The 20,893-nt window shown below is 46.1% G+C and overlaps 1 protein-coding gene across 8 annotated transcripts in view; it reads left to right on the top strand.

The window, feature by feature from the left end:
* DIP2C (disco interacting protein 2 homolog C) overlaps window positions 1-20,893 on the top strand; it is a 404,917-nt gene that overhangs the window by 269,850 nt on the left and 114,174 nt on the right. For all 8 annotated transcript variants that reach the window (XM_055296324.2, XM_055296321.2, XM_055296318.2 and 5 more), the window contains 4 exons: window positions 1,731-1,850; window positions 3,489-3,686; window positions 8,656-8,747; window positions 15,145-15,255. In XM_055296324.2, coding sequence (XP_055152299.1) covers window positions 1,731-1,850; window positions 3,489-3,686; window positions 8,656-8,747; window positions 15,145-15,255 — 521 coding nt within the window. The remainder of the gene's footprint in view (window positions 1-1,730; window positions 1,851-3,488; window positions 3,687-8,655; window positions 8,748-15,144; window positions 15,256-20,893) is intronic.

The raw sequence follows: 20,893 nt of genomic DNA, 5'->3' as shown, positions 1-20,893 counted from the left end.
GGGGAGGCCTATCCGAGCCCCGACAGGCGCACCGCCACATCCTCACGTGAGGCAGAGCCCGGCCGTGCCTTCGCAAGTGTCCAGTTAGTGCGCTTGAAATCGCCCTGATTGCCGGTGCGATGGCTTTCCCTGGAATGCCTTTCGGTGTCATTATTTGCTTTAGTTCTCTGATGAGTTCGTCTTTACTGAATTGGCCATTTTTGTTACTCTTGTCATGGTCATTTTAGTAACTTTGTCATCTTTCAAGTCTGCACCTTCTCCTTTGTTCCCCAGGTAAATCCTGCGTGGTGTGCTGTGTGGTCTCGGCATGTCACGGCCTCCCACGCCAGAATCCCACAGTGGCCCTTGCTGGGAGGGTGATTCTGGGCCACACCCCAGACGTCATGAGCTAGAAGTTCTGGGGGCCCTGAGGCGATTCTGACATCTGCCAAATTAAGCTTGAGAATCACTGGCCTGGTGGAATGGTCTGATTCATCTGAACCAAATTAGTTGGGCTATTTAATGGGAACATACTGTGTTTAGATAGTGAGAGTTCTGGATTGTGTGTTTTTCTGTATTTTCAGAGATATGAAATATTTAATGTCTCAATTCTGAAAGTGCTATAGAGCATTTGGAGACTACCTATTAAAAAATCTTGATAGAAAAAATGTCCTTGAATTCTGTTCTATTCCCCCCAAATGTTGAAGTCTGTTTTTTATGGTCCAGTGCAGGGGCGAACAAGGGCTCTGCCTCAGGTGAGGGGAATGGCCTGCCAGCTGCACCTGCAGAGCCCCCTGCACCATCCAAGCCCACAGCTCTGGGTGATGGTTTCCCAGGTCCTGCCGGCCCGCAGCGTGTGCCTGAGGAGGATGCTTTTGATCTAGTTGGGGCATCAGCGTCTTGGTCCTCTGTCTTGTTCATTTATTTGATTTATTTATCTTGAAATTTGAAAACTTTGACTTTTTCATTGATCAAACCAGTTGATTTTCAGAATGATGCAGCATTCGTTGTAATTAGCAAGTATTACAAAATGGGGCTTTTCTCGGTCCACTTGGATAGGTATGGGCTAGTATTCTGTTACACAAAAATTTGAATTTAGAGACTTTAACTTCTGTGCTTTAGGATGCATTGCCTGTGTGCGGGCTGAGCTGCGTGGGTTTGGAACGTGTGTGAGGAGCTCAGCCTTTGTTAGGAGTGGACAGGGCTTGGGCATGGTGGTGCTGGAACCTGAGCCCAGGGCTGTGGGATGCTGGGGGTTCCAGACGCGACTCACCGGCCCGATGTTCTCGTGCCTCCATGAAGCTGAATGCTGGTGTGAGGCTGAATGCTGGTGGTCTCTGGAGAGACAGACTCGGGGAAGGACTTACTCCTCCACTGATGGTCTCACCCTGTTGAGAATAGGGGGCCTGGGGCAGTGGGAATGAGGAGTCTGCCCTCTGCAGGTGACAATTCTGTCCGGAGAATCAGAGCTGGGGTCAGGCATGTGTGGTCCTGAGGCTCCTCCCAGCATGACCAGCAGAACAGCACATCCTGGAACGTGGGAGACATTTGGGTCCGATGCGTCTCTGTCCTGTCTCCTGCCACAGGGCTGCCGTACAGCATGATCACCTCAGGCCCTTCCCAGGATCGCGTCTAGAAGGACGCCAGCCTGTTGCAGCCATGCTGGGGACTGTGGCTGGGGGCTGTGGGACTGTGGGTGCTCATTCAGCTGTGATGATCGCTTCCCCCACCCACTGGTTCCTGTTTTTCAGGAGTACCAGTAAGTAGCCGGGTGTCAGCAAAAATCCAGCAGCTTGTCAATACCCTCAAACGACCGAAACGACCACCTTTACGAGAATTCTTTGTCGATGACTTTGAAGAATTATTAGAAGGTGAGAGAACTCCTTCCCACACGTTTCTTCCAGATGCTCCTATGGTCCCATAAACAATGACATTTTTTTCTGCAAGGCCATTTTACTCTTTAAGAGCAGTAATCGTGGCATTTGCTGGATGAGGGGAACCCAGGTGGGGAGTGGGTGGTGTTCCCAGGCGGCCTCGGTGTCAGCAGGTCTCTAAACCTGGTTGTTAGTCGTCCTCTGTGGAGGTGATTTTGTTCTGTGACCCAGGTCAGGTCGCTCTCTAAGAACTCCGTAAGAGTATAGAAATACAAGTAAAATATAAACATATAGAAAAACAAATAAACTGGGGAATTCCTTCACTCGCAGCAAAACAGGCGTGTGAAGTGCTGTCTCCTCCCTCCTCCTCCTCCTGCCTCTCCTTATAGATGTGGGAGATGCTGCCTTTGCCCCTGAATGCTCCTGGGTCTTTTTAGACAAACAACTTAAAGTTGAAACAAAGCACAAGAACTGCTCATTATAGCACACTTGAGCTCCTTATTATCTTATGCATTAAACCACAAGTAAAAACGACTGATTTTCTTGTCCGTCATAAAGTGAGAGACAAGTCTGTTCCAGAAATGGAGAGATAATTTCCATTCTTCACCTCTCTCAAGGATTGGGCAGGTGGTATTTATGATGCACTGATTTTAGTTTTACTCAGGAAAATACTCTGTGTTCCTGTTATTCAGAGTAGTTGTAGCAGATTTAAATGTACAGCTCAGGCCAGGTGCGGTGGCTCATGCCTATAATTCCAGCACTGTCGAAGGTCAGGGTGGGCAGATCACTTGAGCCCGGGAGTTCGAGAGCCGCCTGGGCAATATGGCAAAACCGTGTCTCTACAAAAAAAAAAAAAAAAAAAATTATATATATATATATATATATATTGCCCAAACCCTATCTCTACAAAATATATATATACACATTATATATATACACATTATATATACACACATTATATATACACACATTTTATATATATATACACGTTATATATATATACACATTATATGTATACACGTTATATATATATATACACATTATACACGCACACACACACACATATATACATACTAAAGTTAGCTGGGCATGGTGGTGCATGCCTGTAGTCCTAGCTACAGGCTAGGACTGTAGCAGAGGCTGAAGTGGGAGGATAACCTAAGCCTGGGAGGTCGAGGCTGCAGGGAACTGTGATCATGCCACTGCACTCCAGCCAAGGCAGAAGAGAGAGACCCTGCCTCAGAAAATAAATTTATCGTTAATCTTTAAGGACAAAATATAATTTAGCAAGATTTAAGCAATTTGGGGTCCAAAATCACTAGCTGATGTTGGTAATGGAAATTTCAGCATGGCTGTTTGAATTCCAGGCTCTGGGCACAGTGTGTATGTGAGTTGAGCGCCAGGTCCACCTACGCACTCCACCCACATGCTGTCTTGGAAATTACAAGAACTAATTTTTTACCAGCATCCGTGATGCTAGTGTATAGACCCCAATTCTAGAAAAGCATGCTTTTCTGTCAGCTAATAAATGTACAGCTTAAGTATAAACCTCCTGGCTTCTTTATAAAGAATAAAAAGTAGCCATGCTAATGTGGATGCATTTATCTTGTAACCTCTTGTATTTAAACGATTTAGTTCAGCAACCAGATCCGAACCAACCAAAGCCCGAGGGGGCCCAGATGCTGGCCATGCGCGGAGAGCAGCTGGGCGTGGTCACGAACTGGCCGCCGTCGCTGGAGGCCGCACTGCAGAGGTGGGGCACCATCTCGCCCAAGGCGCCCTGCCTGACCACCATGGACACCAACGGGAAGCCCCTCTACATCCTCACTTACGGTAATCCCCAGGCTCACCCTCCGCCCTTGGCCCACCCCCTCGCGCAGCCACTCCCGAACACACGAAGCTCAGTGTCTGTTTACATCCTCACTTACGGTAATCCCGAGGCTCACCCTCCGCCCTTTGCCCACCCCCTCGCGCAGCCACTCCTGAACGCACGAAGCTCAGTGTCTGTTTACATCCTCACTTACGGTAATCCCGAGACTCACCTTCTGCCCTTTGCCCACCCCCTCGCGCAGCCACTCCTGAACGCACGAAGCTCAGTGTCTGTTTACATCCTCACTTACGGTAATCCCGAGACTCACCCTCCGCCCTTTGCCCACCCCCTCGCGCAGCCACTCCGGAACGCACGAAGCTCAGTGTCCGTTTACATCCTCACTTACGGTAATCCCGAGGCTCACCCTCCGCCCTTGGCCCACCCCCTCGCGCAGCCACTCCGGAACGCACAAAGCTCAGTGTCTGTTACTTCTGGTGACTGATTTTGTGCTGCCTTATGTTTCTGGCACAGAAATAAAGGGAATCTCAAGAAACGCTTTAGGAAAATTATTTGATTTCAATATAAAAAGTTACTTGTTAAATATTTTTTGGGTTAAAACCAGAAATGGCTGCTTGAAGCAGTGACCATAGCTCTAATAAGATATTAGATCTTAAATACATATGTGATTTATTGAAATGCATGCTTTCAGCAAAAATTGATAGTTAGAAAAGTGTCTATCTAAACTTTCTGATATGTATCACTCAGAAGAAACAAAATCGGTTTTCAAGGGACTGTTTCAGGCCAGAGAAACCGCCTTTCCCTTAAGTCTTCAGTATAATTAATACAGTCTATAAACTTTTTGCACATGGTTAACGGTAGCAGAGAAATGTGTTTCTCTTTTTTCTGTGGATAAGAGGCCATGGAGTCGCAGATAGGCTGTTTTCTCTCTGCTTCAGCTTTGCAAAGAAAATAGTAACTAAAAGGCTGGCGTGATGGCTCATGCCTCTAGTCCCAGCTACTTGGGAGCTGAGGCAGGAGGACGAGTTCGAGGCTGCATTGAGCTATGATTGCATCGCTCCACTCCAGCCTCAGTGACAGAGCAAGACCCCATCTCTAAAAAATTAATTAGGTAGAATTTTCAAAACATAAGAAAATAACTGAAGGACCAAAATGGTTCATATTGTGTCTGCATGTCTGAGATTTATGTTGATAGTTGAAATTTTAAACATAGCTGTTTCAATTCTAGGCTCTTGGCTTGGTGCAGTACGTAGTTCCACCTGTTGTCAGTTGGCAGGTTTTGTTGTTACAACACTTTTCTGATTGCAGGTGGGAAAGGAATTGATTTCTACATTAGCCATGGAGGTCAAAAGCCAGATGCTATGTTGAATCGTGGAACCTCAGTAGACCCTAGCCTTTTGAGGATGGGGCTCCGGGAGGCAGCAGCTGTCGACCTGTGCATTTCACGGACAGATGTGGGATTTGGGCCTAGGAGCATATTGGGTTTGGGAGCATGTATTTGGTAGCCCCTTTGCTTTTATGGCTTCATAGAGTAGTTTTAAATGGATAGTGTGTGTCATCCATGATGAAGCATAAGCTTAATTTTTTTAATTATGCTCTCAGAAATAGGTTTTATTCAGTCAAAAGCATGAAGGACTTTTCTATGTGACCCTCATCTCCAGCCAAATTCAGCCCTGGAGCTAATTGTGTACTTGGAGTCGCTGCTGCATGACAGCTGATGGCCCCCGAGGCCTCCCCGCTTATATGCGGGGAATTCCAGGAGCAGCCGTACTGTTCCGGGTGCATGTGTTCACTCTGAGAACTAATAGACGTTCACTTGGATGTTTTAAGCATGCAGTATGCATTGGCACGGAACTAAGGTTTGGGAAATCAAAGACGAGTAAGACACAGTTCTCACGGGGCTTATGATCTCGATCAGAAGGATCGCTCCTCTCTGCTGCTGGAACATTGAACGGGATTGGTGTCTTTCCCCTTCCTGCAAGGTTAAGATGAATGGGAGACGTAAGACACAGATTGAATATTCATATCAAAAGTTGGATTCATCACAACTCATGCCCACAACCAACGCATTTTAACTCCTCTATGTGTTGTATTTTAATCATCTATATGTTGTTGTATTTTAATTATCCATATTAATTGCAGGCTGTGGGTTGATCTTGGTTTTTACTTGTTAAAGGAATATAAGAAAGCAGCACATTTCCAAATGTAAAATTACAGCTTATCAGATGAAAACGCAGTGAACTGTGGAAAGCGCCATCTGCGTAGAAATGCTGTCATAGATGAACGAGTGATTGGCTGTTGCTAAGACGACTCAGAAACAAGCTCGTCGAATGAGAATTGTTCTAATACTGAGTAATTTGGTGTAACTGAAGGGACTGTATTCTCTAAAGTCCTGCCATTTCCCCTCAACCCCCAAATTTAGCTTCCTGTGAAGCGCTGGGGTAGCAGAATTCCCAGCGGATAAACTTAGGACCATTAATAGAAAGTGTAGGTGGCTAATGAAAGCCACAAATGAATAAACTTGTAAAACATCTTATAATTCTGTTTTCTACTTTAGACTACCCGTGGCATTTCATAATCTTAATAAAAATAAGTCACGCTGTGCTGTTAATTTCCCTTCACGTCCTGCCTCGCAGCAGCTCTCCCGTACGCTCTTGCTCTGCTTCTTCGGTGGTTTTCGGGAGAGACCTATATGTTCATCTGGCTTTCCTACCAAGGAGATGCTCATGCTCATCTCCCTTTTAACGTTTTACTTATTTATGGTTTTCCTTTTACTCCAGGTGCTTCAAGAAATCTACATGCTTTGAGCTAGCAGCACGCTGGGCCACCTTTCTGTGGCCTTGCTGCTTTTTTGCGTGGTTGATGGTGTGTCTCTCAAGCTCCCGCCCCCTTCCCGGGCTCGCTCCGGTTCAGCCTGTCGCCACCCACCACCTCTCCCCTCACCCCTCACCAGTTACACTCTCTGTTCAGTTGCCTGTTCCTCAGTCAAAGCCAAGCGAAATTACAATTAATATCTAATACAACAGTGCTGACATCACACACATCTCCTTTATGAATCAGTTAAGAACTGCTGTATCTTTATATCAGCAACTTAACTTGCCTTTTCTCTTTGAGAAGTATAAAAATACCAAATATATTTCAAGAATTTTGCCAAAAGTTTGCATGTGTTTTATCAAACTCTCTATTGTTAACTAGCTTGTGTATGAACTTAGGATGTCAAGACTCTTAGCTGAGAATGAAGTTGAAACTTTCACAAACTAGAATGGTGCTAATTGAGTGTAACTGATTTATTCAGTTATGACACATTTTTTTCTTTCAATTGCAATGAATTCATTGTAATTGTTACCCAACTATAATAGTTCCCTAATCTTGTTCACATTAAAGAAATATGAAGCCACAAAATAATTGCTTTTGTTGGGGAAAAAATACTCCCTGAGTTACATCTAATGAGCCAGTGATCATTTTCAGGAAAATAAAATCCCCGAATAGAATTCCAGATGACTGTAAAGCTGCTGGTCTTGAAGACTGCCTGTGGTGTTGAGGATGAGGAGCTAAGGAAGACGGAGGGAGGGAATGTGAATAAAAGTGTGTGTCTGGCAATTAAGTGCTCAAGAATATGCTAGAATGCCCACCGTAACTTTGTATTTCATTACAGCTTGCCTGTGACGTTAGTGAAACGAAGAAACATTTGCTGAGCATGTACTATGACCCGGAAGTGTCCTAGGAACTAGAACAATCAAAGATAATCATTCTCTTCACGTTCTCACTAGCAAGGGGATAAATACTGTGGTAGATAAATAATAATAATAACACTAATAATAATAACACTAATCCGAGGAACTCTCATTCCAATATGAAATAAAACAAATTTAGGGTTTTTTAATTTGCACTGTGTTGTAAACAACAAAATCTGATTTAGTGTTTGCACTTAAAATAGGGAAAGATTAAAACAGTGATTGCATTGAAACAAAATAGTTAAGACAGCTGTTACCTTTATTACACTATTACAGCGTTATCACCTCTTCTAACACCTTGACTACGGAGAAGCTCTCGCAGCTGAAGCCTCTGAGACTAGGTTGTAAAAGGCCATTGTGTAAGAACTCATTTTAGGGTTTAAAGTCATTGTTATTTGATCTCAGACTGTTACATTTACCATTATCTTTATCTGAATCCAAGGATTCATCATTAAAAACCCTGAACCCTGAGGTTAGGAAAGTTTGAAGGTGAGAAACGTAGGACTTGTGAGTTTGGAGCCTCTCCAGGTGGTTTTCTGCTCTGTGTTGCTCACAGTCACGTGGGACCGACTGGATGAGTGACATGTCACCAGGTGTGACTTCGTGGCAGTGACGCTGTTGTGGTGGCCCCACAGGACTTTCCTCCCTAGAACCTTCCCCGCGGTTTCTGTGCTGACCATCGGGTTTTCAGCGGCTTTGCTGCAGGCACTTCATGCACTAAGAGGGGATTTGTTTTGTGCCGGCCTTGTTCCAGCGTCCTGGCAGCTCTGACTGTCAGAGTTGGAGTCATTGCTTTTACTCCTCTTGACTCCAGGGACTCAGGATGAGTTGAAGCTTTGATCTGTGGGGAGAAGGTTCTCAGGGCCCTCCCGCTCCCTGGCGGTGTCATTTCAGCTGGGCAGATCCCAGCCCTGTGACAATGGTATGTGCACTGTCCGTGCCTCCCCTCCCCACCCCCCACATCACAGATCAGAAGACAGGCCAACACTTGGTTTTAGCTTTTTATTTTCATTCTCTCTCCTGAAGTTTTGTTTTTAGAATCCCTGTTGCTTTTCTACTTTCACTCATTTTCCATTCTTGCCTACCAGTTCCCCCTTTGCTCAGCTGCCCCCAGTTCAAGTCACTTGCAGACCATCATACGCAGGAAGCAGAATGGACTCGTGTCCTAGACTTTGGTTTGCAGAAGCAGTGCTCTCCATATGGTTTAATATGCACATTTGTCTGTGATTTGTATTCATAGGCAAGCTGTGGACGAGAAGTATGAAGGTCGCTTACAGCATTCTGCACAAATTAGGCACAAAGCAGGAACCCATGGTGCGGCCTGGAGATAGGGTAAGTGCAACTTAAACTGTTGGATCTACAAAACACACAGTCCTGTGTGGAAAAGGTGCCCACTGTTTAAACGTTACAGAGTTCAGCACCACCTCCACTTTCCATTGGAAAGCAAGTTTTTATTCTTGACTGCTACCTGGTAAGTTACACAGGACAGATACTATTAATGGTATCTCCATTCTAACGTTACATCCTGAGCAGGTAATGGTCTTGTCCATGCTTTATGCCCCAGTTTAGATGTGGAGCTTGGTATAGAACCTGGTTTTCTTGCATTTATATGTAGAGCCTTTTTATCTGTGTGCTTTAGATGCCCCAAAGATTAGGTTATCCTACCTAAAGGACTGCAAGTGAATTACATAAAGACATCATTTAGAGCTCCATAAACCAACAAAAGCATGAGCTTTGATTACTTAAGCAATACTATAAAGGCATGAGTCTGCTGTGGGGCGTGTTCAACAGATTGCAGCAGCTCCAGGAGACTGTGGACTGGGATTCTTTCCCATTTTTTATTGAACACGTTTGACCTCTTTTAAAAGTAAATTGTAGGTGTCATATTTTCTGATTATAAAATTTACTACAAAGCTTATAATAATCACAACAGTATGGTACTGGCTTAGAGACAGACATCTACACCAATGGAACAGAATAAAGAGCCCAGAGATAAACCCTCATGTATATGGACAAGTGATTTCCAGCAGGTGCCAAGATACTCAACGGGGAAAGGACAGCCTTTCCAACACACAGTGCCGGGAAAACTGGACATCCACCTGCAAAAGAATGAAGGCGGATGTTTACCTAACATCATATGCAAAAAATTCATTCAAAATGGACCAAACGCCTAAATGTAAGAGCTAAAGCCAAAACCTAGAAGAAAACGTAAAGAAAATGCCTTAGAAGAAAATATAGAGAAGACACCTCATGACGCTGCATTTGGCAGCAGTTTCTTGGATGTGACACCCAAAGCAAGGCAACAAAAGAAAAATAAATAAATTGGACATTTACATTAAACATGTTTGTACAGCAAAGAGTACTATCAAGAGAGTGAAAAGGCCACCTACAGAATGGGAGACAATGCAAATTATTTGCCAACAGATTAACATCTAGAATATTTAAAGAATTCCTACAACTCACCACCACCAAAATAAGCAACAACAACAAAAATGTTTAAATGGGTCGGAGACTTGAGTAAACATTTCTCCAAAGATTTTGCAGCGGCTGATAAACACATGAAAACATGCTCAGCATCCCTGATCAGGGAAAAGCAAACCAAAACCTCTGAAATGCTGCTTTACACCGAGAAGCATGGCAATTACTAAACCACTGAAAAGGGCATGTGTTGGCAAGGATGTGGGGAAGTCAGAACAGCGCATTGCTGGTGAGAGTGTACAATGGTGCAACCCCTCTGAAAAACGTGACAGTCCCTCAAAGAATTAAACATGGAATTACCGTGTGATCCAGCAATTCTGCTTCGGGGTGTGTACCCAAAAGGATCGAAAACAGTCTAGGAGAGAGATGAGTACACTCAGGCTCATAGCAGCTGACTCACAAAACCAAATGGTGGAAGCAACCCCAAATCCATGGACTAGTTGTGGATTTCCCGTTAGAAGGGAGGAAGTTCTGACACATAACACATGGATGAACCTTGCAGATACTATGCCTAGTAAAATAAGCCAGACACAAAACAGGTATTGCGTGATTCCGCTCCTGCGAGCGTAACTGCTAACAGTTCACCTTGCCCGCTGCCTGGCCAGAGTCAATTTGTCTAGACGGGAATTGCAATGGAGAAAGTGATTCACCCAATTTGTCTAGACGGGAATTGCAATGGAGAAAGTGATTCACCCAATTTGTCTAGACGGGAATTGCAATGGAGAAAGTGATTCACCCAATTTGTCTAGACGGGAATTGCAATGGAGAAAGTGATTCACCCAATTTGTCTAGACGGGAATTGCAATGGAGAAAGTGATTCGTGCAGAGCTGGCTGTGCGGGAGACTGGAGTTCTATTATTACTCAAATCTGTCACCCCAAGTGTTCGAGGATCGTTCAGAGTTTTTAAGGATAACTTGGCGGGTGAAGGCTTGGGAAGTGGGGAGTGCTGGTCAGGTTGGAGATGGGATCGTAGGGGGTCAAACTTGAGTTTTTCCTGCTGTCTTCTGTTCCTGGGTGGGTTCGCAGAACTGGTTGAGCCAGATAACCTGTCTAGGTGGTGTCAGCTGCTCCATCCAGTGCAGGGTCTGCAGAATACCTCCAGCACTGATCTTAGGTTTTACGATAGTGATGTTCTCCCCAGGAGCAATCTGGGGAGATTCAGACTGTTGGAGCCAGAGGCTGCATGACCCCTAAACGGTAATTTCTAATCTTGTAGCCGATTTGTTGGTCCTGCAAAGGCAGACTGGGCCCCAGGCAAGAGGGGGGTCATCTCGGGAAAGGGCTATTACCAGTTTTGTTTCAGAGTCAAGCTATGAACTGAATTCCTTCTCAAGGTTAGTTTGGCCTCCACCCAGGAATGAACAAGGACAGCTTAAAGGTTAGAAGCAAGATGGGGTTGGTTAGGTCTGATCCCTTTCAGTGTCATCATTTCCTTAGTTATCATTTTCACAAGAGCAGTTTCATGGCATCCCTAGAGTAGTCCAACTGTAGAGAAACAAAAGTAGACAGGTTAGGTGCCAGGGACTGGGGGAGAGGAATGCAAAGTTCGTGTTTAATAGGGACACAGTTTCCATTTGGAAAGATGAGAAAGTTCTAGAGATGGCTGGTGGGGGCGGTTGTATAACCTTGTGATTGTGCTTCATGCTACTGAATTCTACCTGAAAAAATTTTAGAATCGTAAATTTTGTGTTACCACATAATGAAATGTTAATTGTAATGGAATATCTCCTTTATCTGTAATGTGGTTTGTAGTATTAATTAAGAGTTGTTTTAAAAATTCTTTCATAGTATGGCCCCCAGATACTTGAAGTTTCCATATGATAATAATCACAGAATAAACTCCTGTGTTCCTCTAAGATGTCAATAGAGATACGGGAGCACGGTTTGGTGAAATATGTAAAGAGGCTTATTTTGGGTAGGGATTGGTTTGGCTTGGTTGGGTCAGGGGTGAAGGTGCTACTTTTCTAAAATTTTTCTTAGGAAAGATTATCTGAGAAGGGCTCTCGAGGAGAAAAGATGAGCCTGTAGCTCTTGGTTGGGTTCCAGGAAGTAGCGTGGAAGGTGCTGAAGCCGTTCGCATGGACAGCAGGGCTGGCTGTGTGAGGAGCCCTGGAGGGGAGCTGGGAATCCTTCAGCCAGAAAGGCCTTTGCTCCCCTGAAGAGCTGTGTGTGCGTCTCCTGATTGGCTGATGCCTGCTGTGTGAATAATTAGGTACAGTGAAGTATCAAAGAAGTACACAGAGGATTGAACGGAGGGAAGCCATGTGGGTTTACAAAAATCGAGCGTCTTTGTATTTGTCCAGTATTGTATCGGGATCACTATGGAGGTAGCAATAAAACAGGATTTGTGACTGATTCAAATACTGAAGGAATGTCTAACAAAAATGATGTAAGTACAACGTTCTCTTCCTTAAACTGCAAAAAAATTTTCAGTTTTGATGCTAAAAGAGACTAAGTATTTTACCCTTTTCTATCCATTACTTGTATTGTCACGTGTGTACAATAATGTACAATTTTATATTCTGCTTTTATTAACTTTGTTATACCACATTTCAGTACAACTCTGCAGTGGTCTATAATATGAAATTTTCAGCATTAACTCTAGTAATAAACCAGTGAGAATTTTAAACCCCTGATAAAGAAGAACTTCCTTTGAGCAGAGGCACCAGGAGCTGGGAGAGGAGCCAGACGCAAAGTGCTTCTCGGGAGAGGGCAGATCGCCGTCTGGCCGTGGGGATGACACGCATCCTCTCTGTCTCAGCTGTCTGCCCTTGGTGAAGACTCTGCCTCCAGAGCTGGTATTCTGGGAAGATTAACAAGTCAGAACTGAACATGTTCTTCATGAATGGGTGCAACCATCAGTTTTGGATGGAACTTCGACATCTGAATTTTCTAATGTTTCCTGGTGTTTTTTGGTCCGCCTTAGTGGAAGAAGTCGTACGGCAGTGGTAATGTGAAAATCTTACAAACATTTAACTGAATACTGTTTGTTCACCATTATCAAGATCTGAAAAACATGCCATCAGCTCTCAGTCCGTCACGTGACACTCATGACTAGTGTAAACCTCAGATAGTTTGAAGAAATAATTGGTTGTGGCTTATCTGCATAGATGTACAAATCATTTTATTCCCTTTCTAATCTCTCTTACCAATTGTAGTGGACTATAGAAATTCCATACAGAAAGGAAATATTCATTTATTCATAGAATCTACAACGTAATTTTGTGTCTGCCAATGATCCTGCATTCTGACCTTTCCAGCATGGCCTGCTCCCCTCTCAATGACCACCCGGATGCTTTTATGTCAGCCTGCTTACTTAGATACACAGATGATTAGGATGTTTGTCTAAAACTGTTCATGATGAAATTAGTTCCAGTTAGGACATTTTTCATAAAAAATTGTTTAACTTCAAGAATGAGGCCTGGAACGGTGGCTCATGCCTGGAATCCCAGCACTTGGGAGGCTGAGGTGGGCGGATGACTAGGTCAAGAGATCGAGACCAGCCTGGCCAACGTGGTGAAACCCTGTATCTACAAAAAATACAAAAAAATTGGCTGAGTGTGGTGGTGTATGCCGATAGTCCTAGCTACTCGGGAGGCTGAGGCAGGAGAATCGCTTGAACCGGGGAAGCAGAGGTTGCAGTGAGCCAAGATTGCACTACTGTACTCTAGCCTGGGCGACACAGCAAGACTCTGTCTCAGAAAAAAACAAAATCCAGAATGAAGTAATGCAAAAATGATGCACATGTGCTAAATCATAGGATTCATGTGCTGATGAACACGTACCAAACTTGTCCATAAGGAAGAGCAACACTAATGCTACCCCACACGTAAAATCATAGGATTCATGTGCTGATGAACACGTACTAAACTTGTCCATAAGGAAGAGTAACCCTAATGCTACCCCACATGTAAGAGTAACCTGTGTTAAAATAGAAGCAGAGTTCGCAGGGCATCATGGGAAACCAGAAATAGGGTTGTGTATTAACACTGTATCATCGAAGAGAAAATTGTTCTTTGTCAAGATACACCATATTGTTAAGGACCATCAGAAAACATACTGGCCAGGCACAGTGGCTCACATCTGTAATCCCAACACTTTGCAGGGGCCAAGGCGGGAGAATTGCTTGAGGCCAAGAGTTTGAGGCCAGCCTGGGCAACATAACAAGACCCCATCGTAAAAATATTTTTTAAAATTTAACTGAGTTTGAGGCCAGCCTGGGCAACATAGTGAGACCCCATCTAAAAATATTTTTTAAAAATTAGCTGGGTGCAGTAGTGCCCACCTGTAAGGCAGGAGGATCGCTGGAGCCCAGGAGTTCAAGGCTGCAGTGAGCTATGATTGTGCCGCTGCACTCCAGCCTGGGTAATAGAATGAACTTGTTTATTTAAAAAAAAAATCATATCATCTATTAGTAGGTACCAGTATTACTTGATAATTTACATCAAGCACGCTTTTAGAACTCTGACAATGCTACTCTTAGGAACTTAGTTCCTAAGAGAGGCTGAGCTGGCAGGATGAATTGGTGCCACATCCAGGCAGCTACACAGGGAAGACTTTGCTGCAGGGTCAAGGCCCACAACACGTGCACACGTGTGGCACCAGGGGACTGATGCTGCTACCAGCCCTAGCGCCAGTAACTTGGGCTTTACTCATAGTCAGCGTCCACGAACTCACGCCGTGTGTCAGGCATCCCACTGAGTTCTCTACCTACATTCTCTCATTTGACCTTGACCACCACATTAAGACATCGGCTCTATCATTATTCTCACTTTTTAGAGAAGAATAATAAGGCTTGGAGAGGCCACAATTGTCCCTGAGATCCCAGAGCTAAACACTGACATGGGATCTGAGCTGAGTCCTGCGCACGGCCTAATGAACTGCACAGCTGTCCCAGGACAGTTATGAAGACTATAGAAATACAAGGAAGTATTTACAAAGCTTAGTGAGAAACAGTAGGATATAACTTCATCTACGTGAAAACGTGTGGGTATGGAAGGTAGTATGCAGAAAATAAAGGCAGTTGTACTCTGGTGACAGTATCATAGATGAGTGTTCACGTTTGTCTTCTACATGAATTCAAGGCTGGGTGTGTGATGCTTATTAAAACACAGCTTACTGAAATGCATTTTACATAGGACCTGGTTCTCACTGAAGCGTGCCCTCTCACCTAGAACCAGGCTCTTCTGCAGCGTCTTAGGAAGCCAGGACCCCCACGTTAATGTTGACCCGCTCTGGCCTGTCCCACAGGTGGCATTGGTGTTCCCCAACAACGATCCGGCTGCCTTCATGGCGGCTTTCTACGGCTGCCTGCTGGCCGAGGTGGTCCCCGTGCCCATCGAGGTGCCGCTCACGAGGAAGGTAAGGAACGCGCGCCCTTTGCTCTGTCTCTCGCTGAGTGAGATGGCTTTCACGGTGGCTGTCTCCCGGCTGGGTGAGAGTCTCCTCGCTGTTTCTGGGACCCTGGGTTTCCTTTGGTTGCCTCAATAAGGGACGCGGTCACTAGTGGGCCCTGTAGCCTGGGATGGGCATCCCGGAGGTGGAGCACAGCTTGCTTTGGGGTCAAACGTGGAGCAGCAGCCTCTTGGTCAGTAAAGCAAGGGTGTTTGAGAATCTTGTTCCTTGGTGTCATGTGCACTAGAATTGGGGTAAATGATAGTTTAATTTATTATTTTTTGAAGGGTGGTGGATGCTGCTTTTGTTCAGGTGTTTTGACATCCAGTCCAAGGTTGACCTATGATTTGTCAGGTCTTATTCTATAATGAAAATAAACCACTAAACTTGCTATTGTAATTATTGTTTAATCCAATGTAAAGAAATTAATGTGCATTGTCAATCAAAAAGAATTTGAGACAGGTTTCAATTTAGAATTTTATTTTGCCAAGGTTGAGGACGTGGCCATGATACAGCCCCAGGAGGTCCTGAGAACATGTGCCCAGGGTGGTCTGGCTGCAGCTTTTGGGTTCGTACATTTTAGGGAGACATGAGACATTAGGCAGTACACGTAAGACGTATGTTCATTTGGTCTAGAAAGGCGGGACAGCTTGAAGCAGCAGTGGGGGCCTTCCAGGTCACAGGTGGATTCTAAGATTTTCTGATTGACAGTTGGTTGAAAGAGTTTATCTAAAGCCCTGGAATCAATAGAAGCCAGTGTCTTAGGGTTCAGGGTTGTGGAGACCGAGGTTTTTATTATGGGAGGAAGCCTCCAGGCAGCAGGCTTCAGAGAGAATAGGTGTAAACGGTTCTTATCAGACTTACAAAGGTGCCAGACTCTTAGTTAATTCTCCCCTGGATCAGGAAAAGGACCTGGAAAGGGAAGGAGATTCTCTACAGAGTGTAGATTTTCCCCACAAGAGAGAGCTTTATAGGGCTATTTCAAACTATGTCAAAGAAATACACTGAGGTAAAATACTTTGATTTCTTTCAGGGCCTGCTGTTTGTCATGTTGGTATCTTATTGCTACAGAGAGTCAGCTTTGTCAGTCTGAAGGTCTCTGTTTTAATGCCATTGCTGGTTGACTGTGCCTGAATTTCAAACAGAAGATGAGGGGAGTAAGGGGCACGTCCGACCCCTCCTTCCCATCATGGCTGAACTGGTTTTTTCAGGTTAACTTTGGAATGTCCTTGGCTGAGGGAAGGGGTCTCTTCAGTTGGTTGAGGGGCTTAGAATTTTATTTTTGGCTTATGCTCATACCAATGTAAGGTTTTAGTCCATGTGGATGGTTTGTTCTTCTGTAAAGCAGAGTTATGGTAACTTTAAGAGACATGAAGTGGGGCGGCTGCAGTGCAGGTCACGCTGCTGCTCCCTGTAGGCGGCCAGTCCTGTAGGAGGAAGCCAGCACCACGTGCCCCGAGGGACCACCCAGGTCCGAACCTGCGATGTGCCTGTGCACACTGCCCTTAAACCGTCAGCTCCCTTTAGCACATTTTCTTTTTTTTTTTTTTTTGGAGATGGAGTCGCTCTGTCTCCCAGGCTGGAGTGCAGTGGCACGATTTCAGCTCACTGCAACCTCTGCCTCCCAGGTTCAAGCAATTCTCCTACCTCAGCCTCCTGAGTAGCTGGGATTACAGGCGTGTGCCACCACACCCAGCTAATTTTTGTATTTTTAGTAGAGCCAAGGTTTTGTTATGTTGGCCAGGCTGGTCTTGAACTCCTGACCTCAGGTGATCTGCCTGCTTCGGCCTCCTACAGGTCTGGAATTACAGGTGTGAGCCACTGCGCCTGGCCCCTTTAGCACATCTTTAATGCGTGCACGGTGTGGGTGACTCTTCTAGCTCCAAAAGGCAACAATCACAGGTTGTCCAGGCGAAGAAACTTCCAGCTGTCTTTGTGGCTACTCCAACATTAAAGTCTGTTGACTCAATATTTAAGAAAACCGTCTGCCACCTCTTGGAACACACATGGGTATCTCTTCAGAGTCTGTGCCGGTTTTATGGTTGCATTTCAAACTGCCCCTTGGATGGGAAGGGAGAGAACACGGGGTTCCTTTTGGAAACAGGAAAGATGATTGCTATTTTCATTTCCTATGTACAAAGCCAGGAGGTTCATGCTTGGCCTCCTGAGTATGCTCGTGTCTGGCAGAGGCAGGGGAGTCTGTGGTAGCTGCTATGGGAGAATGCCAGTTTCCCCCCCGGATCTGCAGCCACTTTCCCCCCCAGATCTGCAGCCAGTTCCCCCCCGGATCTGCAGCCAGTTTCCCCCCGGATCTGCAGCCAGTTTCCCCCCTGGATCTGCAGCCAGTTCTCCCCCCGGATCTGCAGCCAGTTTCCCCCCCGGATCTGCAGCCAGTTTCCCCCCCGGATCTGCAGCCAGTTTCCCCCCCCCGGATCTGCAGCCAGTTTCCCCCCCGGATCTGCAGCCAGTTTCCCCCCCCGGATCTGCAGCCAGTTTCCCCCCCGGATCTGCAGCCAGTTTCCCCCCCCGGATCTGCAGCCAGTTTCCCCCCCCGGATCTGCAGCCAGTTTCCCCCCCGGATCTGCAGCCAGTTTCCCCCCCGGATCTGCAGCCAGTTTCCCCCCCGGATCTGCAGCCAGTTCCCCCCCCGGATCTGCAGCCGGTTTCCCCCCCGGATCTGCAGCCGGTTTCCCCCCCGGATCTGCAGCCGGTTTCCCCCCCCCGGATCTGCAGCCGGTTTTCCCCCAGATTTGCAGCCAGTTTTCCCCCCAGATTTGCAGCCAGTTTCCCCGGATCTGCAGCCAGTTTCCCCGGATCTGCAGCCAGTTTCCCCAGATTTGCAGCCAGCACTCCACATGTGCATCAGACAGGTCAGACTTCCTGTGAGGTGCTTTCTCATCCCCTTGGGTCCCGTGGTCTTCACAACACGTGAGAAAAGTGGAAGGACCGGAGGACTCCAGTCATGCTTTCGTGACAGCCTCAGCACTGTAGTTAACCCCAGTCCTGGGATCTAGTGAGGAGTTTATGAGGCTCCTCTTCAGCTGATGTTCATGTCAGTGGTTAGGGGCTCTCTGGACATGCTCTGAGGTGTCTAAGCAACGGGTGAAAGGATGATTTGCAGGAACTTGTAGGCACGAGCATATGGTGATGGTTCAATAACCAGACAGAAAACATTTATCATTGTTATTCATAACAATTATTTCTTCTTTTCTCCACTTTAACAATTTGTATTTATCCATGTTAAAGTGTATAGCCTGGTGTCCTCCAGTCCAGGCTGGTTTGTAGAGGAAAATGATTTGGATGAAGGGGGGAGGTGGTTTTCCTGAGCATGTTGGAGTGCTGCTCTCAGGTTGGCAGAAATGCCGTCCTGTTACCTGAAATCCTAGGCATAGCTCCAAATACCAAGGTGACATTTATTTCAGCCATGAAACGTTTCACTGTAACACATGCTTAAGATGCTTTGAAATAATGAATTAAGTGCCTTTGAATGGTAGTAGAGACATAAACCGTCCGTTGAACAGATCAGAAATCTTTCCAAGGCCACGTGGCTGGGAAGCTGTGGCAGTGATGATGGAGGAAGAGGAGAGCTTTCCTCCCCCACAGGAGGACCCAACAGTCCCCATCAGCTGAGACCCCCTTGTACCCAAGTAGAGGCTGCACGTTCACTGTGCACAGGGCAGGGTCCACATGGGGATGAGGGGCATCTCGGGGGGACTCTGTGGTCAGAGGGCAGGGAGCACAGCAGGAGAACAGCATGGAGACGTCTCCGGAGGCCAGGACTTCTCACGCTGGGAGGTCCCTGGGGACTTACGTGTCAGTGACTGTAACCTGTGCAGGTGATGAGGACGCGGGGACAGGAAAGAGCCTGTCCCTCACCTCCAGGACATAGGGAGGGGCCCTCTGTGGCTACGGTTTTATCACCAAGCACCGTGAGCACCAAAACCCCTCTCAGAAGGAAGGGCTGACGTTCCCGCCTTGCCCTCTCTGTGCCAATATAACCCTGAGGTGACTTTGCCTACAGATGCCTCAGGCTATGCAGAAATCTGTGGAGAACGCACAGACCTTAACAAGGCATTTAGAAACCTTTACTTTGCAAACCAGTGGTCATGGGATAGAATTCTAGAGAAGCCACAGGTGATTTCACAGGTGAAGGACAGAGACCCTCCCCTGAGGCCAAGCCTCTCAGTTCTAAAGACACCATGACTTGATTTTATCTTTTAAATATTATTTTAACTGACAAGTTACATTATATACATTTATGGGGTAGAGTGTGATGTTTTGATATATGCATACAACGTGGAATGTTTGTCAAACTGATTAACATATCTGTCACCTTGCTTACCTCTCATTTTTTATGGTGAGACATTTGGAATTTACTCTTGGTTATTTTGAAAAGTAGATTACATTTTCATTGACTATAGTTACCCCATTCTGCAATAGATCTCAAAACACCTTCCTCCAATCTGAGGCTTTGTCTCTTCTGACCAACATCTCCCCGTCTCCTCCCTCCCCCGCATCTCCTCCCTCCCCCGCATCTCCTCCCTCCCCCGCATCTCCTCCCTCCCCCGCATCTCCTCCCTCCCCCGCATCTCCTTCCTCCCCCGCATCTCCTCCCTCCCCCGCATCTCCTCCCTCCCCCGCATCTCCTCCCTCTCCAGCCCTCGTGGTCACCATTCTGTTCACTGCTAAATGCCACATGTAAATGAGCTCATTGTGGCTTTGGTCTTTCTGTGCCTGGCTTATTTCCGGCAGCCTAATATCCTTCCGGTTCAGCATACGGCTGCCTTCCCTCCTCGCCAAAGGCTGAATAGCGCCCACTGTGTGATGTAATGTCCTTACGGTTCAGCACGTGGCCGGCTTCCCTCCTCACCGAAGGCCGAGTAGCACCCAGTGTGCCGGGTCTGCCTGCTTTGCATCCATTCGTGGGTCTTTGGGCACTACGGTTGATTTGTCTTCCTGGCCCTTGTGGATAACACTGCAGTGAACGTACGGATGCCGATCATCGCCTGGATTCCTGATCAATTTCAGTTCCTTTGGCCAAATACCCAGTAACAAGATAGCTGGATCATATGGTAGTTCTATTTTTAGGTTTTTGAGCAATCTCCATACCATTTTCCATAATGGCTGCACTAATTTGCATTCCCACCAATAGCGTGCAAGGGTTTTCTTTTCTCTGCATCCTCATCAACAAGTATTTTTCCTCTTTTTGATATAATGCATTGTAACCAGTGCGAGCAGTGTGTGGTGATGTCTCCTTGTGGGTTGTTTTTTTTTCTTTTGTTTTTGAGATGGAGTCTTGCTCCCTCACCCAGGCTGCAGTGCAGTGACACGATCTCTGCTCACTGCAAGCTCCGCTTCCTGGGTTCAAGCTATTCTCCTGCCTCAGCCTCCTGAGTAGCTGGGATTACAGGGGCGTACCATGACACCTGGCTAATTTTTATATTTTTAGTAGAGATTGGGGTTTAGCCACGCTGGCCAGGCTGGTCTTGAACTCCTGACATCAAGTGATCTGCCTGCTGTGGCCACCAAAAGTGCTGGGATTACAGGTGTGAGCCATGGCGCCTGGCTTCCCTGTGGTTTTAATTTGCGTTTCCCTGATGATTAG

This window comes from Symphalangus syndactylus, chromosome 10 (assembly GCF_028878055.3).
Source record: "Symphalangus syndactylus isolate Jambi chromosome 10, NHGRI_mSymSyn1-v2.1_pri, whole genome shotgun sequence".
Classification (NCBI taxonomy): Eukaryota; Metazoa; Chordata; class Mammalia; order Primates; family Hylobatidae; genus Symphalangus; species Symphalangus syndactylus.
Note: the sequence above shows the minus strand (reverse complement) of the source record. Positions and strands in the feature narration are given on the sequence as shown.